At 39.2% G+C, this 14,832-nt stretch overlaps 1 protein-coding gene across 4 annotated transcripts in view; it reads right to left on the bottom strand.

The window, feature by feature from the left end:
• Positions 1-14,832, bottom strand: part of rbfox3a (RNA binding fox-1 homolog 3a) — a 511,986-nt gene that overhangs the window by 273,742 nt on the left and 223,412 nt on the right. For all 4 annotated transcript variants that reach the window (XM_037544449.1, XM_037544451.1, XM_037544452.1 and 1 more), the window contains one exon: positions 562-642. In XM_037544449.1, the coding sequence (XP_037400346.1) occupies positions 562-583 (22 nt within the window). In that variant the 5' untranslated portion in view covers positions 584-642. The remainder of the gene's footprint in view (positions 1-561; positions 643-14,832) is intronic.

Raw genomic sequence — 14,832 nt, 5'->3', positions numbered from 1 at the left:
AAAGACAGAAAAAGAACAAGAAAGAACGAAAGAAAGAATAAAAGAAAAAGAAAGCATTGGTTAGATTTATAGCTCTTCAAACTGTAGAATTGTATTAGCAACATATGAGAAAAAAGTTAGAAAGAGAGAGACAGAAAGTAAAAAGAATAAATAAAGGAAGGAAGGCAAGAATGAAAGAAAGCAAGCAAGCAAGAAACAAAGAACTTCTCTTTTCAGTTACAATCCAGAGTAAGAATGAGAAAAACGTCTTTCAAGAAAGTCAGTAAGAAAGAAAGAATAAAGGTAGATAGACAGAACTAATGCAAAAGATTAAGAGAAAAAGAAAACCAAAAAGAAAGAAAGAAAAAGAACTCCTTTTAGATTATTAAAAAAGGAAAGAGAGAGAGAGACAGAGAGAGAGAGAGAGAGAGAGAGAGAGAGAGAGAGAATGGCAGAGGAATATCTCTCAGCTCTCTTTTACATTTACACATCACAACATACAGCTTTACACACACACACACACACACGCACACACACACACGCAAAAAGGTCTCCACACATATCTACACCCACCACACTGACCTGCCCAGCTCGGGGTCTCCATGTAAGGTGGGCTGTGGCTGAGCTGTGGTCACTCACCGCTGCCACACGAATTTCAGGGTCCTACAAAACATAGAAACATGTCAACACCCACGTAAATACACACTAACATAAATAAGTCTCACAAAGTCATAAAATGGATACAATTAAATTATTAAGTGCAAAGCACATTTACAAAACAAACAAACAAATAAAAACATGTAAGCTTTCATTCAAAGAGCCCATCAGATGGTGTCTTACAAACAAGCAAGTACCTGTTGTGTTTTTATTGGTACATGCAGAATGGTTATTGAAAAATAAATAAGATAGTAGGTCAAAGGTAAACTTAACCCCTTAAATAGTTTTCATAGATGCTCCAATATGATACATTTTCATGTACATAAGAGTCAATGCCATGTACATGTGTATAAAACGGTTTTGTAGAGGGTTATGAATGCAGTAAAATTAATAAAATGCAGATCTTATGCCACAGCAGCACAGCATTACCCAAATGTTCTGCTCTTCCAAAATACATCAATACAATAGAACAGAGTGCAATAAACAATGGTTTGAAACATTGGCTAAATCTAAACATCTGTCTGTGTCAGATCGTTTTCAAACAATTATCCACTTACACATATGATACCTACTGATATATGTAATTGTGCATCCATAGTAATTTCTCTTTGATGTCTCAGTGGCAAAATCAGAAAGAGTATGTGTGCTAAATATACTTCACTTTCCTGCTTGATTCCTCACTGCAGTAGGTTGCTCTTATGCATGTGCGCTACCCTGTGTGGATGAGTTTTAATCAGTTTCTCTCTCCAGTGTGTCTTCGTTATGGTAATATTAAAATGAAAATAGGATGAGGTTAAGACTAGGCCTTCCATAGCTTAACCACACCAACCCAGACTACTGTACCGCTACACACCAGCCAGACAACTCCACACACACTCTCTCTGACTTAGTCTAGGAGAACAAAGCGTAAATAATGCGCTGTCAGGAGCCTTCAGTCGCCACACTCGCATTTGAATATTGAAAGTAAACACAGAATCAAACACGTGACACTCATTAAGTGCAGACATGGCAAGCATTGAGCCTTGCCTGCTCTCTTCTCCTGAGGAATCGTGTCCCATTAACCCTTTTCTGAGTGAACACAGCTGAGGCCCAGACACCCAGCAGCAGACTAAATCATTCCATTTATCAGACATGCTGAAGGATTGACACCAGGGCTGAGGTTGGTATCAGCAGGCGGCTAAAAGCGACCAAGATGAGCTGGAATGGGCTGGACTATGTGTGTGTGGCCATGTGTTTCACTCTATGTCCCTGGAATGTATGGCGGGCTGTAAAACAGTATAAAATTGAAGACTGGTAAGACATTGTCTCATGATATGGGTTACTCCATAGCACAGATGTTGTGACATGCACAAAGATGGTTAAATACAAAAAGCTCCACCCCAAGACAAATTAAACACTGAATTTGACCACTGTAGTGTCTTTCTGCAGGTCCCCTAGTGGGAGAATGAAAATTGACTTGGAAACTAAATTGATATGTTCTGATTGTACCTCTATTATCATATTAACTGGCACAATGTTGGCTCTCTCTGTGTGAAATGCTGTATAGAGTCTGTATAGAGCAGCTCGCAAGTAATGGGGGGTTGAAAACACCCTGCTGTGTAAAAAGCTCACATCTCAAAGACAGCAATGGGCAATGCAAATGCAGCTTTCTTGAGATCAAAAAATCATGTAAGCAAGCCACAATAAAAAAAGTGTTCAAGCACAATATAACTTTCACTTCCACTTTCATAGATGTGCTTGCTCACCTACAAAAACCAAAAACAGTTCAATCCGGTTTTGTAAACTAGAGGTTCAGAAACCTTGCAATGTCATTTATAGATGGTTCCATTGTAGATGGAGGTAACAGATGTTACTCAGAGGTAACCACAATTTTAAAAGGAAATAATTTCACATTTAAACTAAATAAAGGTCGTAGTCCTATGATAATGTACACACATTGACATTGTTAGCACCAATAATTCAACATTTTCAATGAATAAAGAAATTATACACTCACTGGCCACTTTATTAGGTACTTTAAAAGGTTTTACCCCTTTTGTCTTCAGAACTGCCTTAATTCTTCGTGGCATATTTTCAACAAGGTGTTGGAAACACTCCTCATAGATTTTGGTTTTGGGTTTGGTCTGCCAATTCTAAACTGACCTCTCACATCAACAAGCATTTTCATCCACACAACTGCCTCTCATTCGACATTTTCTCTTTTTCGGACCATTCTTTGGAAACCCTAGAGATGGTTGTGCGTGAAAATCCCAGTAGATCAGCAGTTTCTGAAATACTCAGACCAGCCTGTCTGGCACCAACAACCATGCCACGTTCAAAGTCACTTAAATCACCTGTCTTCCCCATTCTGATGCTCAGTTTGCACTTCGGCAAGTTGTCTTGACCACCTCTACATGCCTAAATGCATTGAGCTGCGGCCATGTGATTGGCTGATTAGCTGTTTGTGTTAACAAGCAACTGAACTAATAAAGTGAGTGTATATGCACAAATAAAACCATCTTTTTGTTTCTTGTTTCGATATTCTTCTGTTCCAGATGTTCCGTTTAACTGTATGTTGGCTCACTTCAGCATTTAAATCTAGATGTTAACCTTAGCAAAGGTCAGATTTGTAGCTAGCCAAACTGAAGAATTCTATGAGCAACAAACGAAAAGAAAATCTGGAAAACCAGGGTAAATTGAGTAGCCGATATCTGCAAGACAATTTCTACAGATTGGCCAATTAGGATTGTGTGAACTGCTATTGGGGATGCACAAAAATAGTTTTTGTTTTGGGGGACTAAAAATTTCACTTTGGTCACTGAGGTTGAAGGATATTAACGTTTATCTACATGAATACAGACTTCAGTGTAAGCACCACATGAAGACAGGAATAAGTTTTGTGTGTGTTTGTGTGTGTGTGTGTGTGTGTGTGTTGTGCTAGACAGAGAAAGACAGACCAGGTGTTCTCATCATACTCTCATCTACTGATACAGTGAAAAGAGAGAAAGAGAGAGAATGAGAGAGAGAGAGAGAGAGAGAGAGAGAAAGGAAGAGAGAGAGAGAGAGAGAGAGAGAGAGAGAGAGAGAAAGGAAGAGAGAGAGAATGGGGGATAGGGGGGAGAGAAAGAAATAGAGAAGCATTAATCAGGCAGAGGAAGCTATGGGGAAGGAGAAATGGCAATGCTGCAGCTTTTCCCTGGGCACAGTGACTGCATGGCACCAAACACAGGGCCCCAGAGAGTGCATGCAGCACTCGGCAAAAAAACGCCTCTTTCTGTACATTACCATAATTACACTGCCTTAATGGCCTCTATTGCAGGCCATTCTGATTAAATATGCATAGTGCCCAGGCCATATCCACACAGCTTGATAAAAGTGTTGTTCTTCCGTGTCATTAAATAGTTAACATTAATCTGATATATAGAGTCTGTATGTTTAAAAAAAAAAACAATACTCGTCAAAGGCCAAGAATCTCTCTCTCTCTCTCTCTCTATCAGTAAGTGTCTTACTCTATACTGAGTGTTCCCCTCTGTGGTCAAGAGCAGAAGTGAAGTCAGAGGAATGGGAAGTCTTTGGGGAAATCCAGTGCAGTACTGGCTGTGTGCGAATTAATTTATGGTGAATTTCTACACGCTAGCCAGAAAATGGGCACTCAGAAGAGGGAAAAAATAAGCTGCATGCTGCATATCAACAACTCCCCGGATGCAGCCGCAATGCTCAGAAAAGAGTCCAGGTGTAGCACACTACATTAGGCAGGATGCTGAGTGTACTTTCCTTTAAACAGGAGAAAACACATGACACGTAAAAGAGATTGGGATTTGTTTTCCACCTTGTGGACAATAGCAGAATTCAGAAGTGACCTGTGGTTCATTCTATGCATTAGCATATTTCAGTAACGGTCACTTTTTGCTACAGTAAATGTGCTAAGATACATTGGGGGGAAAAAGATCATTTACAGCAACAAATTCTGAAATTATCTTAAAAGAACGTTATATATTTGATGCAGTGAACCAGAAAATGCTGGATTGAGTATCAGAAAGAAAGAAAAATGACTACAGTTTAGTTCTCTAGTACCCTCACATTAGCATGGTCAGTAAAAGAAAATGCTAATGAATCAGGGATTCCATCAAACACTCTTAGGCACAATTTCTCAAAGATAAGTCACATGCTTGTGCCATGCTCCTTCCTCACTCACTGTGTGTGGAGTGATTCGAACCTTTATTAGCTTTGTGCAGGTACTGGCCGCTGAAGTCTCATCTCAGTCACCAAAACCCTGCAAACATCAGTCCAGACATAGCATGGGTTGTTGTGTGACAATGTTCAAATGTTCAAAACTGTAATGAAAATACTGATGTTGTACTAACTTGACATACTATTTAGTTTATTATTTGTGGTTTGAAATTTATAGTCATTGGTTATCGTCAGATGGACTGGATACACATGACTTTCACTCCCACTACATCATCACTTATTCAAATAATCTGTTTCCATCAGCATTTTTACATTTCTTCTTTACTGATAAACTAACTTTCCACCTCATACAAACGTAAAAATCTTTCTTAAATATCTGCCCTTGGTGACACGAGTTTGAGCGGCTATTTTGAGTAGATACATTAAACATTCAACTGGCTCTCAGTAATATATAACAGTGTGTGTATATATATATATATATATATATATATATGAAACAGTAATTTTTTATTTACATATATGTTTGTGTTACTTTGTGTGACTGCTACGTTTCCTTCACGATCAATAAAGCATGTCTGTCTTTCTGTCTGTCTGTCTATCTATCTATCTATTTACCTCAATGTATTCAGATGCTGCACTACTGCTACTTCACTGCTATTTCACTGAAGTGTTACTGATGTTCTGTTAAGAGTTTATTAATCATGTACAAAGGACCACTCAAAATAAATCTTACCCTGGCTTTTTCATCCAGGTTTTCCTATTCAAAAAGTCACAGGTGGATGTTAAACTGCCTATTGTGTGATGTTAGCTGTGATGCATAGTGTTTGACAATTTTCAGCATGATAGCCTACTTTTAGCCTACTCACCTAACCTGAATTGCTTCAGTTAAAATTACCAAATTTTTCAGGGCCCTCAAGAGGCACAGATGTCTAAGCATTGGCCCTATCTTCAGGATGACACAGCCATCCATGGCTAGGAGTCTGAGAGAGCATAATTAGCCTCCCTCATTCTGGATAGGTAGGATGGACCATATCACAATGTCGTGATGCACCGTTACACCTATCAGACTGGTATCGGTAACACCTGTGTCATCTTTATTTTATATCAATGTAGGCATCAATGCAGATTCTGTATATTAATATGGCTTACAATCTAAGCTTCACAGTAGCATATGTGTCTGGGTAATTATTACCATGTGGGTGGTATGAAAAAACAACGCTGCAGCTGTACATGATACAAGTGTACACATTATGCAGTCTATTGTCTGCTGGTATGTGTGCCGAGCTGTGCATCAGACATCGAACCCTTGAGAACGTATTGATCTGGTCCCTACGGATCTCTCTCTCGCTCTCACTCATACACAAACACACATATACACACCCGCACACACCCTGTCTGTATTGATTTCATCCCCACAGAGCATCGCTCTTGGTCCCTCCTTTCCCTCCAGCTCCTCACTGTGTGTAATGAATTGCCATGCAAGAGCTCTAGTGTTTTGGGAACAAAGCCAAAACAATTTGTTATTTCATCACAAGTAATTAAAATCTGTTTCTTTTCCTGTTGTGGTGGAGCTGATTAATTATTTGGATGGTAAAAAGGGATAAATAACATGGAACTGAAGAGCACTGTGGCACAAACAATAAAATGGCAATCACTTGTGCTACCCTGATGTTGCAAGGGGGGGGGGGGGGGGTAAATAAATAAATAATACCGTTCCACTAAAGTCTATTTGCCAAGCTATTTAGTTTCCTACACAGCAATAAATTAATTGGGCACAGTTGTGTGGTGAAAAGCGATGTCATAACGTAATGTAACGTCTCAACTACAAAGTGCCCCGAGGCTTGCCGATAGAGTCTAGCGCTACAGCAGAAATCCCCATCATGTCAACAAGTGCAGCATCATCATTTTTTGCTTTAGGACATCAGATGGGAAGACTAGAACCATTAACATATCACAGACACATGCTAGCTGTCACACTAGTTTGTGCGCCTCGTAACAGTTGATAGGGTTTTCATTCACCATTTAATGAATGTTAGCCAATGTCTTAGCAGTACAAATTATGCTTAATGAGAGGAAATAGAAGAAATGGAACCGAGTTTCCATTCCAGAGGGCCTGTCTAAGACAGCCAAAAGAAAAGCTTTATGCTCTATTAGAGAGGCTGCCATATGAGAGAAACAGAGACAACATTGACTTGGTAACACACATCTAAAAGATCAAAAGAATGAACAGTAACACTTATCTGTGTTTGTGTGAGTATGTTCCTCACATGTTCGAAGAAAAGAAAGGAGGAAAAAGGTGGATAACAGACTTTGCAGGGAGCACATCTTTTCAAGACAAAATGAGAGGTGGATGTAAAGGAGGGGAAAATAAAAAAAAACATCCACAGCAGTGCCCAAACACAAAAGGACAATTTGAATTTGTAATGTTCCGTCAGAATCCTCTTGGATTCTCCGTGGCTTTGTAAAGCAGATTAGACGAGCAGGCTACATGGGCTCAGTAAATAGAGCTGTTACTCCATTCATCCACTGTTCACAAAGTAAACACCCTCACACACACACACAGGGTGGATCAGCGTGCCACTCAGACTGACCTGGAAACAGCAGTGAATGACAGACAGCCTGCAGCTCCTGCACAGCTCCTGTAGGGAGCCTAGAGCAGAGCCCTGAAGTACGCCGTCACGTACAGTCCAGTGTAATTTGATTTGCATAATCAGGCGGCAGGAGCCTGCATGAAAACTGATCCCTCTGTTCTGTGAATGGATGTATTAGAGGGTATAACATTTTCAGCTGGGATTCAAGTGGTATGCAGTTGTCTAATAGGCAATGCTTGACAAGTATTACTAGCTAGAGCCCTAACCTGGAGGCTAAGATCCATACTAAACCCTGATTCCTGGATTTTCAGACTTGGAATGAGATTGGAATGTAGGATTGGATTCATATTTCAATGTCACAGGTAAAAATAAACACTATTCATACTCAAAAATAGATGGTCACTGTAAAACGCAATAGTTTATAGTACTACTTTAAAAATCTGCGTTTTATGATTTGGTATAAGTTGTACTCAATAACTTCTTGCAGCACCCAATAACGTCAGATATGTTGAGCATATATCTTTGTAGGAGTTGCAACTAATGTGATGACTGTAATTTTTTGCATTTCAAATTCTCACATTTGTATTTGGTGCTTTTCACAAATGCAAATGTAAAGTTGGTTGTATACGAGCATGACCTGTGGATGGCATTTTTAACTCTATTAATTATGCACATGCAATTGAGCTTCCGATTCGCCAACAACAAAAAAATGTATCTGTGTTAACGTTGCTCGATAATATATTCATCAAATTGCACAAACCTACTGGACTGCATTGGACTAAAACACACAACAAGGTATAAAAATAGCAATGGATGAAAAAATAAATAAATTAATAAGTCATGCAGACAACCTTATTTCAGACCACAGGTCAAGGCTGAGAATGGAATAAATCTGCCAAAAGCAGGTTTTAGAAGACCAAGAGCAGGTTTTAGAAGACCAAGAGCAGGTTTTAGAAGGCAAAGAGCAAATCCCAGTTGACAACTATGCACATTTGTTGTGAAAACCTTTTAACTGTGTCCAGACTCAAGCTACTGATAACATTAGCTCTCTTCCTAAACATCTTCCTAAACGTGAGACCCAACCTTCAGGTCATTCTGACAGGTCATCTTAATCATTATAACTATATATCAGAGGGAATTTTACATACAACATGCTTTTTGCTCAAGTTCAGCATGTGCAGTAGAACAACTGTATAGGTCACCCCTCTCCTCTGACCATCAGTGTAGTTGAAATATTACTCAGTGCCAGCTCTGATCTCCTTTGTCTCATATTACACTAGGTAAGCAGTAAATAGTGGCCTTGTCTGTGGCGGCCTGGCTGAGATATATGAGTGCGGGGAGTGGATGGCACTCCTTTGCAGCCCTGCTCAACCACATGCAGCAAATGTTAATGAGAGCTCCCAAATGCCAGGCTGCTCTGGAGACTCCGTCATTAACCGCCTGCTCCGATAAATAATACAGTAAGATGCCATGACTGCAATGGACACATGTGGTACATGGAAGGGCGGGGCATAAGGGGACAAGAGGGGACTGAAAAATATACAGCACAGTGAATTTCTCCGAAGCTGATCATCAGCATGATGAGAAGCTAACGCTGCTTGTGTTTTCAGACAGTCTTATTGTAAAATGCACCACTGCAATCTCCACAAATCTTTCTTCATAAAGTGCACAAAGAATTGTTGTCATGATATTGACATGGTTTCATTGACAAAGGTATCGCAATAAGCTGCGATAACTATAGATTTTGTTAAATGAATTTGTAAAAAACCAGCTTAAATTATTTTGATTTGCACAGCAAAAACAAAATTTATTTTGAGGGTGGAATTTGTTGAACATTCATGCATCATACTTTCATCACATCACTTTCATCATACTACATCACATTTTCACATTATCATCACAATTCTTGCAACTTTATCACACACTTTGCAGGCAGGTACTTGCCACATCTACTGAACATAAGCAAAAAAGCACATCATGCTGGGATTAACTGGTCTCACTCTAGCACTGATGTTGCATGGAAATCACTTAATGTAGAGCTAATTGATGTCTTCATTCCTCTTAGACATGTGGGCAAACCTCCCATCACAAGAGTCTCTCTCACTGACTCTCAGTTTAGGCAGGATGGATAAAAGAATGTATGGATGCTGAGTAATAGGACCTTGGAATAATGAAAAAAGCTGGAGTTTAGTGTGGGGTGGGGGCGGGCTTAAAATGAATTACAGTGTACCATAAAGAGCAGGCAAAAACCTGTAAGACCAAAACAAAATCAACAACAAACAAGCAAATAATTATAAACAACGGCATGGTTTATTTCCAATTTGAGTTGATTTAGTAAAACATAAATAAACACTAAAAAGTAACAAGGGTGTAAAGCAAGCCATAAAAATCCATCACTCTGGCTGGGCTGGGGATAGAGGGGGGGCACAGGAGGGAACGGCGGGGGGGGGTTGGGGGATGGGCACATGGTCAAAGTCGCAAAATGTCGTTAGTTTGTTATCAGCGACTTTCCTCCGTCAGGATCAGGACAACAACGTGAGCCAACTTTATAGCGCGAGATGAAAACTGGATTTTATGGTAATTATTCAGAAGCAGCACGGATTTAGTGAGTTGTTAAATTGGAAATCAAGCCATCGTTGGAGGCAGTAAGACTGTCATCTCGTTTTCATTGGTGTCCCACAGTATATCATTGCATTATGGAAGCTCTGTAATTATGTTTCTAGTGCAAACATGCAGATTCGTGGTGCAAACACTGGAGCTGGCTCTGGACTTGAGGTACTGAGGCTGATAACACTGCTTTCTCTGTAACATCCAACTAGATGTTTTCAGCACCAGAAGCTCTTAATCCATGCAAGATTGGTTTTTAATTAGCCAATCTCAGACTGGGGCATATGCGGTCTTCTCTCCCGAAAACAACTTTATTTTTTTGTTTATTGAGCGTTTTACCTCAGCAATCTGAAATGTAAGTTTGGCCCCTCTGCTCCATCCAATGCAACCGAAAACAGTCCTTCAATATGTGGTAACTGTCTCAGAGAGAATAAATCCTTACCACAGTAAATTTAATTTTAAATTTTGAAATTAAAATGTAATGTTTTGTGCATATTTAATACACAAACTGTCTTCATCATTGCCCAGATGATGTAGAGAAAGAGCCTTTTTCTGCAAAACACTGAAAAGTGCAGATACCCAAGGGTAAAATGGGTAAAAAAAAAAAAAAAAAAAAGAATGACAATAATAATAAGAAGAAATAAATAAAAAATTCTAGCATCACTTACACAAACTTTACACTGTAATTTCAGCCATTAACTACCCTTTTCAATACTGTATGCATAACCACATTACAGGAGCTGTGCTAGCCAAACATGACGCCTTGGAAATCGTACAAGTGATGCTGTTTTTGGAATGTTATACAGGTGGGGGAAAAAAAAAATAAAAGGGGAAACTCAGGAACACATCTTCAATTTGTTTTCGTCCTACCCTTCAGGGCTACTGCAGATAAAATAAAGTCCTCCTCCTTAGTGTATTCAGCTTAGAAAAGCAGTACAATTTCATTCTTCCCTCCAAAATCACTGCATATTTTGATATCTCACAGTATCACACAAACAGTGCTGTGATATGCTGGAAAGGTCTGAAAGCCTGCCTGGTTACAGGTGCTGAGCTATGACTGACCAGTTGGTAGTAGGGGGAGGGGTTCAGTCAGGGTCTCATTTGTAGATCCAATGTCACTAGGGTGTTACCCTCAAGGGCACATCTTCAGTACTTTTACCTTTAGGGAACATAATTGTACCATGTTCTGTTGCATGCTGCAGTTATAGTTGCATTGACTCCACTGTCTTAATTCCAGGCTTATGAAAAAAAATTACGCAACTTTATCTTGAAGCATAACTTACAAATTGGAACTTACAACACAGTTTACATTGTTTGTACCCTGATAAACAAAAATGTATCTCTACAGAACCCCTTTTTCAGTGTACCATTTTTAAACAACAAACACATTTTAGAAATTGCCATAAAAGATTGAATAAACTCAAAAAATAAATGAGCAAATAAATCAAATTACTACAAAGAGATACAACTGGAGTCCCCCTGCCACAACCCCCATTAACATAGACTACACCACTGATTTATATCGATGAGTCTCCTCCTAAAGAATTAACTTAAAAAGCACTAGTGAACTCCAAACACAAAGAATACAAAAAACCTGAAGAAGAAGTGACACACAGCAAGACAAACATGAACCCAGAGTCTATGTTCATATAGCGCTGAAACACACTGCAAACAAAGACAACAAGCTTGCCTTTGAAGAAGAGTCATTCTGCTAGCCAATGAAAAAAATCTTCAGCAAACTACAACAAAAGACACACAAGCATAAATCAGTCAGTCATGGCCTCTGTGACTGTAACACGTAAACTACTGCTATTTCGCACATGAAGTAAAAGGTGATGACACTGACAACCGTGTGTATGTAATTAGTTATTGGTACCTGCGCAAGTGTGTGTGTATGTGTTAGTAACTCTGGACTCTGGACGTGCGTGACAGGTGAGTGTGCATGTGTGACAGCTGTGTTTGTGTGTGTGGTGTGTGAGATCATCAGACAGGCGAGAGAGGCACGGCGAGTGCTCATCCATTCTGAGGGTGAACTCGATTTCACGGGTTAGTGCGAGACAAGCCGTGCTGCCGGGGTGCTGGAGATCTGCCGGTGGTTTTTATTAAGCCCATTTCTGTTCTCAGTCTATTTAGAATCAGTGTTTGCTGTTCTGGCTGACAGCTCTGAGCTTCCCTCCTTCAGACAGCCAGCGTGGGGCCCGCACCTCCATTCAGAAAGCGTCTGCTACTTGCACTACTGCAGCAACAGCACATAAAACAATGCATTTAAAAAATTAAAAAATATATACTTTCTCTGAACCCTGAATATGAGTCATTGCAAATCCCAAACATGTAACTTTATTACAGGAACAGAGCTTGAAAAAACTAATTCACTTTTTTTTTTCTTTTCTCTTAAATGTAAATGTTTTTACATTGTGTCCAAAACTCTCTATTTGTGCACTGTAGCTAATAATAGCTAACAAATAACAGAAGCTAACAAATAATAGAGGCGTACATTTACCAATCATGCATCATGTAAACCGCATGTCTAAGCAATCTAAAATGGCACTTCTACTGTTTAAGATATTACATACTTTTTTACTATTTTATAGATAATTGCATGTAATACAGCAGAGATGGGGACATGTTGACAATCAACGCAACTGTCAGTTCTGCTATGATTATACTCAGTAACTACTGCAAAGCTATTCTCCCACAGCTCACAGCAGCATCAGGTTCAATATGACAGCAAATAGCAGGACTTCTGTTACAGGAAAGTAAGAGAATAAAGTGTTGTATGGAGTAAATTGCATATAAAAAGGAAAAAACAGCTACAGTTAAATGTCATGTAAATTGGACAGCAAGGGGAAAGCTAGTGCAATACCTATTACAGCTGAAGTTGCCAACTAATTTACCTGAAGTTTAATTAACTTTTTAAGAATTTCAGCTGGATTTAGTTATTAAACTGCACATTTAAAAAATATATATTTTTCAAGGGTTCTTTAGTAAAGAAAATGGTTGTATTATACAACCCCAATTCCAATGAAGCTGGGATGTTGTGTAAAACATAAATAAAAACAGATTAAGATGATTTGCAAATTCTTTTCAACCTACATTCAATTGAATACACTACAAAGACAAGATATTTAATGTTCAAACGGATAAACTTTATTGTTTTTTGCAAATATTCACTCACGTTTCAAAGAAGTTGGGACCGGGGCAACAAAAGACTGGGAAAGTTGAGGAACACTCAAAAAACACCTGTTTGGAACATTCCACCGGTGAACAGGTTAATTGGAAACAGTTGAGTGTCATGATTGGGTATAAAGGGAGCATCCAACCGCTGTCAGTGAACACAGTTCGTCACTCCATCTAAAAGTGCAAGTTAAAACTCAGCCATGCAAAGCGAAAGCCATATATCAACAACACCCAGAAACGCCGCCGGCTTCTCTGGGCCCGAGCTCATCTGAGATGGACTGACACAAAGTGGAAAAGTGTCCTGTGGTCTGACGAGTCCACATTTCGAACAGTTTTTGGAAATCATGGACGTCATGTCCTCCGGGCCAAAGAGGAAAAGGACTGTCCGGATTGTTATCAGTGCAAAGTTCAAAAGCCAGCATCTCTGATGGTATGGGGGTGTGTTAGTGTCCATGGCATGGGTAACTTGCACATCTGTGAAGGCACCATTAATGCTGAAAGGTACATACAGGTTTTGGAGCAACATATGTTGCCATGCAAGCAACGTCTTTTTCAGGGACGTCCTGCTTATTTCAGCAAGACAATGCCAAGCCACATTCTGTACGTGTTACAACAGCGTGGCTTCGTAGTAAAAGAGTGCGGGTACTAGACTGACCTGCCTGCAGTCCAGACCTGTCTCCCATTGAAAATGTGTGGCACAAAATACGACAACGGAGACCCCGGACTGTTGAGCAACTGAAGTTGTACATCAAGCAAGAATGGGAAAGAATTCAAACTACAAAGCTTCAACAATTAGTGTCCTCAGTTCCCAAACACTTATTGAGTGTTGTTAAAAGGAAAAGTGATGTAAGACAGTGGTAAACTTGCCCCTATCCCAACTTCTTTGGTACGTGTTGTAGGCATCAAATTGTGTGAATATTTGCAAAAAACAATAAAGTTTATCCGTTTGAACATTTAATATCTTGTCTTTATAGTGTGTTCAGCTGAATATAAGTTGAAATGGATTTGCAAATCATCGTATTCTGTTTTTATTTATGTTTTACTCAATGTCCCAACTTCATTGGAATTGGGGTTGTATAATACAACTTCATTGGAATTGGGGTTTTAAAAGCATGAACACTCAAAGAACCTTTTTGTATGATTCATAAAATGGTTCTTTATACTGATGGACAGTGTGCTTGAGTATAGGTGGTTCTATATAGAACCCTTTTGAAAAGGGTTCTACATAGCACTAAAAGAGCTCTGGAACTGATTTGATGTCAAGCTTGTAAATATAGAACTCTTTTTGGTGACATAGAACCTTTTTCCAAAAGGTATTACAATGAACCATTTACAGCACACCATCAATAGGAAGAATGCTTTCACAATGCAAAGAACTCTTTAATCATGCAAAGGCTTCTTTGCATTTTCATGGTTTTGAATAGAACCACTAAAGAACCATTGAAGAACCATCTTTTTAAGAGTGTAGGGTAGCACCAAAAAAGGTTCTTTGATTGTTACAAGCATAACATTGTAATACAGCAGAACCCATTTTGGGTTTAGTATAGAACTATTCCATCAAACTCAAGAAACATTTTATCATGCAAAGACCCATTTAAGCATGAAATGGTTCTATATACAACTCGTGATTCTAAACCGAACCATTGCCTTT

Source organism: Pygocentrus nattereri, chromosome 13 (assembly GCF_015220715.1).
Source record: "Pygocentrus nattereri isolate fPygNat1 chromosome 13, fPygNat1.pri, whole genome shotgun sequence".
NCBI lineage: Eukaryota > Metazoa > Chordata > Actinopteri > Characiformes > Serrasalmidae > Pygocentrus > Pygocentrus nattereri.
Note: the sequence above shows the minus strand (reverse complement) of the source record. Positions and strands in the feature narration are given on the sequence as shown.